This window comes from Merops nubicus, unplaced genomic scaffold (assembly GCF_000691845.1).
Source record: "Merops nubicus isolate BGI_N331 unplaced genomic scaffold, ASM69184v1 Scaffold51339, whole genome shotgun sequence".
Classification (NCBI taxonomy): Eukaryota; Metazoa; Chordata; class Aves; order Coraciiformes; family Meropidae; genus Merops; species Merops nubicus.
This window is the reverse complement of record NW_008631304.1, coordinates 1-8,124: the sequence shown is the minus strand read 5'-3', so window position 1 is coordinate 8,124 and position 8,124 is coordinate 1. Positions and strand designations below refer to the sequence as shown.

At 41.2% G+C, this 8,124-nt stretch overlaps 1 protein-coding gene across 1 annotated transcript; it reads left to right on the top strand.

Moving 5' to 3' along the window:
* The first annotated feature begins 1,195 nt into the window (after window positions 1–1,195).
* GLT8D1 (glycosyltransferase 8 domain containing 1) lies at window positions 1,196–7,207 on the top strand. The gene is made up of 9 exons (XM_008947506.1): window positions 1,196–1,211; window positions 1,321–1,419; window positions 2,513–2,729; window positions 3,319–3,436; window positions 3,969–4,053; window positions 4,266–4,378; window positions 4,938–5,104; window positions 5,287–5,399; window positions 6,993–7,207. The coding sequence occupies exons 1-9, from the start codon at window positions 1,196–1,198 to the stop codon at window positions 7,181–7,183; spliced, it is 1,119 nt and encodes a 372-aa protein (XP_008945754.1). The 3' UTR covers window positions 7,184–7,207.
* The last annotated feature ends 917 nt before the right edge of the window (window positions 7,208–8,124 follow it).

The window sequence follows — 8,124 nt, the reverse complement described above, 5'->3', positions numbered from 1 at the left end:
CAGCCGGTGGGAGACTTGGGTGCGGGTTTGTGTGTGCCCCGACGATAATCTCTGGAAAAATCGCTTTGTGAGGGGTTTTAGTGCAGGCTGCTGTGGTGTCAATGCGGGGCAGGGGTTGCGTCCGTGTGTCCGTCCCCTCAGCGACCCAGCACCGGTGCACCGTGGTTCGTTTTAAAGCGAGACGTTGCGTTGTAAAAGCTGCTGTATGGAGTAGAGCTGCGTGTCCTGCCCCACTGCAGCACTGCTGCGGACACAGCACATTTATTTGTTGTGCTCGGTAAACATACTTTCCCCGTGGGAGAAACGCTACAGCAGACACGCGTGATGCTCACAACAAACTTTGTGATCGTTTGAATTTCTGCAAGTATTTTAATGGAGGGCTGTCGCTGTTCCTTGAATTTCACACGTTATGGTGTGAGCGCTTTCTGTTACTTGGTACTTCACTCTCCAGGATGCGTAGTTCTTGTTCTGATTTCACAATCACATTTACCATTAAATAATGAATAGGTATGTTTGAATTACATACAAAAATTGCATCGTTGCATTGTGTTTTTACCCCCTCATATAACTCGATGGCAATACCTTCTTTGACACTTCTGTGATCTTTTTTTTTTTGTGAATATCACTTCAGCTGATATTCTGTTATATTTTATGTAGAGAATTTTGTGGGTTTGAAAGCATATTGTGTTGGTTTTTAAAACCTTATGGACACTGTGTCCTGCCAAAATCTTGCTGTTAAATATGGAAAGAAATGTATAATAATTTGCCTTATTGCTGGCATGCTTCCTGTTCAGGTAGTTAAATAAAATGGTTTAACAGTAAAGAAACCATATATAATTTTCCAAATTCTTTTCAGATCACTTTTAACTAGCAGGAGTTTGGGCTTTTTTCTGTCAGTGAAGTAAATGGCAAGATCTGTATGTCTTCCTTTTTATCTCTGAGTTTTTCTTTAGATACATCATTGTAGCTATATACTTACTGAGATACCAGACTCACTTATTAAAATGTCACATACAGTTTTATCTTTTTAAGAGAAGGAAACATTCACTGCGTTTGGGAACTGTTTTTGTACTTCTGGTGGTAGTGTGCTATGCCCTGTGCAGGCACACACTGAAAGTATGAACTAACTGCTGGATTTTTTTCTCTTGCAGGTTTGCAGGTACCTTATGCTAATAAATAAAATCACAAGAGAAAAATGACACTAAGGAAAGGTATGCATATACTTGTGTCTAATTTTTAAAAAATCTCTTTTGTACTTTGCTGAGTTTCCCAGTCTTTGTCTGGTGATGTTGATCCACTTTTTTTCTTCTGAATTTTCAGTGAACATTTCCATCCTTATAGTGGCTGTTGTGATATTTTTGCTAGTTCTTCATCATAACTTCCTAGGCCTCAGTGACTTCTTGAAACGGGAACTGTCAGGTATGTTGAATATTATTTTAATTAAAAAAAAAAAAAAAAAGTTATGAGGTTGGTGGGAATGTGAATGCTTATGGAAACCTCCACATTCCTTAAATAATGTGCTTGGTAATGACCAATGATTTGCATAACAAGATACAAATTTCTGTACTCTCTTACGAGTGGCTCTCTAGGCAAGGTAGCAGTAAGGGATGCTTTGGGCTTTAAAAGTCATTAAGATATGCTTCAGTTTACTTAGCAAAGCCTCTTCATTTTCAGGAATCCACTTTTAAGAACTGTGTGTGGTCCCACAGAGCCTGTCCATGTCCCCATTAACTTCCAAGTCCCAGCTGGCCACTCCTGGGACCTGTTGTTTCTGTGTGGCAGTTGTACAGGTGCTTCCCCACAGCAGCTCAATGGGAACCTTAACCAGGAGTCAGCTGAAGTCAAAGCTGCTGAGCTCTGTCATCAGGAAATGGCAAACAGAGCAGAAGCCCAGCTTTGTGAACAGCAGATTACTGCCCACAATCTACCAAGTGCCTGTTTGCTATGTTCCTCAAATTAATTAAAATTATCTAATCTGTAATGGTCTAGATGATCTGAAAGGTACTAGTTGTTGTTAACTGTGGCTAGCGGGCAGTTTTGTAACTTTTACAGGTGTTGTGATCTTACTAGAAATTTCAGTGCTGATCTCCCATTTTCCTGCCTGTACTCTGAGTATAAATTCTTGTGGTTTCAGTGTAGATAATATAACGTGGTCATTTATCCCTGGAATAATCACAGGCTTTATTTAAAGCCTTGATCATTGGCAGGGAAAAAATCCCAATGGTGACTTTAATTTAGAATTTCTGTTTTCTTCGTTGGTTTCTACCTAAAAGGAAAAGAAAGTACATGAAAAAGGGGGAGGGGTGATGTGAAGAAGACTAGGAGGGGGCTAGGGTAAATGGGAGGGGGAAGTCAGTGGGATTACAGACATGGCAGAGGGGACCAAAGCTAAGTGTGGCCTACTGTAGTTTAAGCCTCATTTTAGTACCTTGTGCTGTGGATTTTAGCATGGTGATAATGTCTGTGTTACATTTGCATAAAACAAGCGTGTGATGCCGTTTTTACTCCACAGATTCAAATCCATTGGGACTTCAGCCTGTAGATTTCATACCTGCAGTTCCCCAGAGGCTGGCAGATGGAAGGAATGATAAGGAGATTTCTGTGGTCATTGCAGCATCAGATGAGAGGCTCGGGGGGGCCATCGCAGCCATGAACAGCATTTACCATCACACCAGATCCAACGTGGTTTTCTATATTGTTACTTTGAACGATACTGTGGATCACTTGAGGTAACGTTCCTTAGTAAGATTCCTATGATACTGTAGAAGTTAAGTATCCCTGAGAAGAGGAAGAGCTGACTTTCCCTGAAACTGCACTCCTCTGAACCTGCTGCTCAGGAGGGGGCATGGGGTGGAAAAGAGCTGTCTGTTTCCAGTAGGGTTATGCCCAGCCAGCAGGGCTGGAGTTTGTTGGTGGAGGGGTTGTAAAAGTTTCTGCATTTCATCTAAGCAATTCAAATGCTGGCAATGAAGTTTCTCCATTGTTCTTGATGGTTATTTGATCCCTTTATTTACCATTCAATTTGTTGTGATATTTTTTTCAAGGGACCTGTGACAACAGGACTATATGTTTCTAATGAAAAGTATGAGGTTGCTTCTTATTTTATGTGCTACTGCTGTGCAGTATGCTGATAGGGAGCACGACCCTGCAGTCATACAGGACCCCACCCACACTAGCCACAGATTACATGCAGTATGATGTTTGTTGGATAAAGAAGCGAGTGGCCAGGTCAAAGTCTGTGTCACTGTCAACTGATCTCTTGCTTTTCACTTGACTTCCTCTCATTTAACAAGACCTGTGTCTTTCTTCTGTTTGCAGGCTGTGGCTGAGTAACACTGCTCTGAAAAATCTGAGATACCGCATTTTGGATTTTGACCCTCGTGTCTTAGAAGGGAAGGTACAAGTGGATCCTCAAAAGGCAGACACCTTAAAACCAGTAAGGATGATGTTAATTAATTTTTGCAATTGTTAGTTAGTAACAATATATTTTCATATTGGCTTTTGAACACAAATAGAAATTAAAACCAAAGCTGGTAACATATAAACAGTCTTTGATAATCAAATACCTACATTTCAGTAAGAGTAAATGCCCAGATAGACATGGATTTGAATATCTACATATGCATGCCTAGTATAATTTTTTTGCTGCTAGCTGCAGTGAAACACAGCAGCTTGCATGTCAAGCATACCAACACCTCAGAGATACTATGGATATATGTGGCTAAATAAGACATTCTAATATAGAGCAGTTTTAAAGTTAGTTTCAATGCACAAATTCTTAAGAAACCAGGAACTGATGCAACCTATTTATTTTAAATAAATTCTAGGATATTGCTACCTATTTTACTTCCTTGACAGAAGTCGTCTTGAACATCAGTGCTATGATAAGTGCCAGGAGTATCAGTCAACTTCACATTTATTTAAACAATTTTTCCTTTAATTCTTCACTTGCTTTCTTGTTTTCACAGTTGACCTTTGCAAGATTCTACTTGCCCATGTTGGTGCCTCATGCAGAAAAGGCCATCTATGTGGATGATGATGTAATAGTGCAAGGTATGGAACCTTTTGCCACTGAGGTCAGCACGCCATCTCTTACAGTAACCCACAACTTCTGCTTCAAGGAGCAATGTAAAAGCTTAGTAAATGCAAATAAGTTCGATTAAATTGAGTGGTTTTACCTGCTGTAGCAATGGACTGAACAAAAAGTCACTCGGTGCTTAATCAGGATTGCTTTTAATTTTTCTGTGTTTTCTTCCATTTTCCAGATGATATTCTCGAACTCTACAACACTCCATTGAAACCTGGACATGCAGCTGCATTTTCAGACGATTGTGACTCAACCACTAATAAATTTGCTTTCCGTGGAGCAGGCAATCAGGTTCCATTTGTTCTGATTCAGTAGTAGGGATACTGTAGATCCCAGGCTTTGGAAACAGCCACTCGGTTTTAATGTTCTTGCAGGTTGGCTTCCAGATGCAGTGAACCTGAAGGTGTGACCATCCCTTCCCAAATCAAATTACTTTGATGTCTTTGTTACAAATGATGCCTGCGGTTTCTGTTTAGGCATAGTAAAAGCAATTCAAATTTTTGTTGTGCTTTACAATGAGAGTAATTCCCAGTGTGGAACAGCAGGAGGTCTGAGAACATCAGAGGGAGAATTTTTCATTTGTGATTGTATACAAAGTGCTTTTTTTGGGAGTGGTACTTTATTAATAATATGGTATTATTAAGACCATGTAGCATTCCTTACAAATATGTCATTTATATAATCATACTTTTAAAATGTTAGGCCTTTTAAGCTTTCTTTATCTCATTTTAAAGGAAGGGGTATTCAACAACTTCAAATTACTCTTGTCTCTTGGGAGTTGTGCAAAATTTTTCTTTAAATAGTTATTTGACCATATTTTAAGCTAATTTTTACTCTTTTTTTTTTTCAGTATAATTACATTGGGTTTCTAGATTACAAAAAAGAAACCATCCGAAAGCTTGCCATGAAAGCCAACACCTGCTCCTTCAATCCAGGAGTTTTTGTTGCCAATTTGACAGAATGGAAGCTACAGAACATCACTAAGCAGTTGGAGAAGTGGATGGCACTTAATGTAGTGTAAGTACCCTCAAGGTCGGGGCAACAGCAGGTCAGGGATTGGATTAGAGTGGGCGCATTTAACTGATAAATGAAGGGCTTTGTATGTGTCTCTGGATTGCTGTCATGCAGCTGCAAGTGAAAAATCAGCTTATTTAGAGCCACACAAGCATCCTCTTCCAACTTTTCATCTTTTCTTCCAGAGAAGAACTTTACAGTAGGACTCTGGCCGGCAGCATCACGACACCTCCACTGCTGATTGTGTTTTACAAGCAACATTCCAATATTGATCCCATGTGGAATGTCCGGCATCTCGGTATGTATGGAATGTTTGTGACACTGCTCTCCCAGTATGTTTTTCCCGGTCTGTATCTGGACACCTAGCTAATGACACAGCAAATGATCTTTTTTCCACCTATCATAGAATCATAGAATGTCTGGGGTGGAAGGGACCTCCAAAGGTCATCTAGTCCAACCCCCCTGCCATAAGCAGAGCCATCTAAAACTAGGTCAAGCTACTCAGGTCCTCATCCAGCCTGATCTTGAATGTCCCCAGGGATGAGGCCGCCACCACCCGTCTGGGCAACCTATTCCAGGGATCTATCACCCTCATACTGAAGAACTTTTTCCTAATGTCAAACCTAAATCTACCCTTTTTCTAGCTTAAATCCATTACCTCTAGTCCTGTCACTACAAACCCTTGTGAACAGAACCTCCCCTGCTTTCTTGTAGGCCCCTCTCAGGTCCTGGAAGGTCGCTATAAGGTGACCCCGCAGCCTCCTTTTCTCCAGGCTGAACACCCCCAACTCCCTCAGCCTGTCCTCATAGGGGAGCTGCTCCAGCCCTCTGATCATTTTTGTGGCTCTCTGCTGGACACACTCCAACAGGTCCACATCCTTCCTGGGCTGGGGGCTCTAGAGCTGGACACAGGACTCCAGGTGAGGTCTCACCAGGGCAGAGCAGAGGGGCAGGATCACCTCTCGCCATCTGCTGGCCACGCTGCTTTTGATGCAACCAGGACTCGCTTGGCCTTCTGGGCTGCTGCTGCACATTGGTGGTTCGGGTCCAGCTTCTCATTTACTGGTACCCCCAAGTCTTTCTCCAGTGAACTGCTTTCTAATGCGTCCTCTTCCAGCCTGTATTGGTAATGTTGGTTGTCCCTGCCCAGGTGTAGGACGCTGCACTTGGTCTTGTTGAACCTCACGAGGTTCACCTGAGCCCACCTCTCCAGCCTGTCCAGGTCCCTCTGGATGGCCTCCCGTCCCTCTGGCATGTCAACTGCACCACCCAGCTTAGTCTTGTCAGCAAACTTGCCACTGTCTATGTCATTGATGAAGATATTTAATGCCTTATTCTATATCTAAGCAACACTGCTTCACAATACCTTCTTGGGAGGCTTGTAGGCCTGATCCTTCACATTCTTTTTTTGAACTGCAAGGGGGGATAGTTCTTGAATTGACTTATTTTCAAAATACTTCTCATTTTCCTTTTCTTTTTCCACATATATATTGTATCTGAAGTGATCATAGGCATTTCTTCCAAGACTGGTGAGAGGGACAGATAATTGTACCTGTTCTGGTACTGGTGAAACCCCAGTGTTGGGAGAGCTTTCTTAGGTTTTGTTTCCAACGAACAACACACAGGCTGGTGAACTCAACTGGGTATTACGAGGGTTTCAAACAACTTGAAAGTTAAGGCAGTACATTAAAATAGATACTGAGAGAGAACAAAGGAACATTGAGTTGCATCAGATTGCTTTTAATTTTGCCCTGACTTCCGTCTCCCAGATCACCTTCTTTCTCCATAAAGATTTCCTTTGTTAAAATCCTCTGTTTTGAAGTTAAAATATTGCATGTTGGTGTTCCTGCTGCCTTTATTTCAGGCACTAACCCTTCTTTTTCAACAAAAGGGTCTAGTGCTGGAAAAAGGTACTCTCCTCAGTTTGTGAAAGCTGCCAAGCTGCTCCACTGGAACGGACACTTCAAACCGTGGGGAAGAACAGCTTCATATGCTGAAGTCTGGGAGAAGTGGTATGTCTCTGATCCTACAGGCAAGTTCAGCCTGATCCGCAGACATTCAGAAGCCTACGAAGCCAAGTAGAGTCAACGTTAATAAATGATAACATTTTCTCAGGAAACTTCTGGAGCCAAGACAGATTTTTTTTTTTCTTTTTTGATTTAGCCAACTTGTATTACAGAGCAGTTCTTGCCTTCTGGAGCACAAGATGATGCACTTATTGAGGTGCAGTTCTGAAATGCACAGGTCCAGAGAAGCCTCACTTCACCTGTGTGACAAAGATGCTAGTGCAGCAGCACTATAGAAAGCAAGGGAGGATCTCCACAAACTAGCACTTCAGTTAGTTCATTTCTGTCTGTTGTGCATTCATCTGCTCTTTACAAGTTTCCTAGAAGAGGATAATTTCATCAGCTACAGAAAGGAACAGTTTCTAAAAACAAGATATAATTTCAGCTGGTGCTTGCACCATGCCAATCTTGCACAGCAGTGTACCGTCATGAAGAGCTGCTTGGGTTTGTTTGTTTTCTTATCCTGTGAAATAGTTTTCTCAACAACCCTTTCTTGCATGAACCTCCTGCCAACCATTTCTGTGTAAGTCTTTCTTGCAGAATTCTGCAGAATTGCATCATTTTTTTTTTGTTTTGTTTTAAAGATTAATATTTCAAGTATTATTTCACTATGCAAAGTGGATTTAACTGCCAGTGAACACTAAAACATTTTTTTGTAAAGTTGTGGAAAAGACTCTGTTCAAAAATAAAAGTGAATTTTAACATGTTGACTGAACCCTCAGGTAAATGACTGATTCTAATCTTGATCTCTGAAGTGTGTTTCCTTTGAATACAGTAGTAGTGATTGGAGCTAGTCTTGATCTCATCTTTTTGAAAGCAATCTCTTTCTGAAATTGTACAAAATGTTTCTTTTGTGGATCAGGCTGTATGAATTATAGATTGGTATTGTTAAGCTCATCATAGTTCTCTCAAGTGAACATGGCTCTGCTATGGAAGTTGTCCTGGTTCCGTGTAAAA

Excerpts from the sequence above, each read along its gene's own strand:
- GLT8D1 (XM_008947506.1), top strand. Across the intron at positions 5,105-5,286 it reads TGGATGGCACTTAATGTAGT|AGAAGAACTTTACAGTAGGA; the intron begins GTAAGTACCCTC and ends CTTTTCTTCCAG. Across the intron at positions 5,400-6,992 it reads GTGGAATGTCCGGCATCTCG|GGTCTAGTGCTGGAAAAAGG; the intron begins GTATGTATGGAA and ends TTTCAACAAAAG.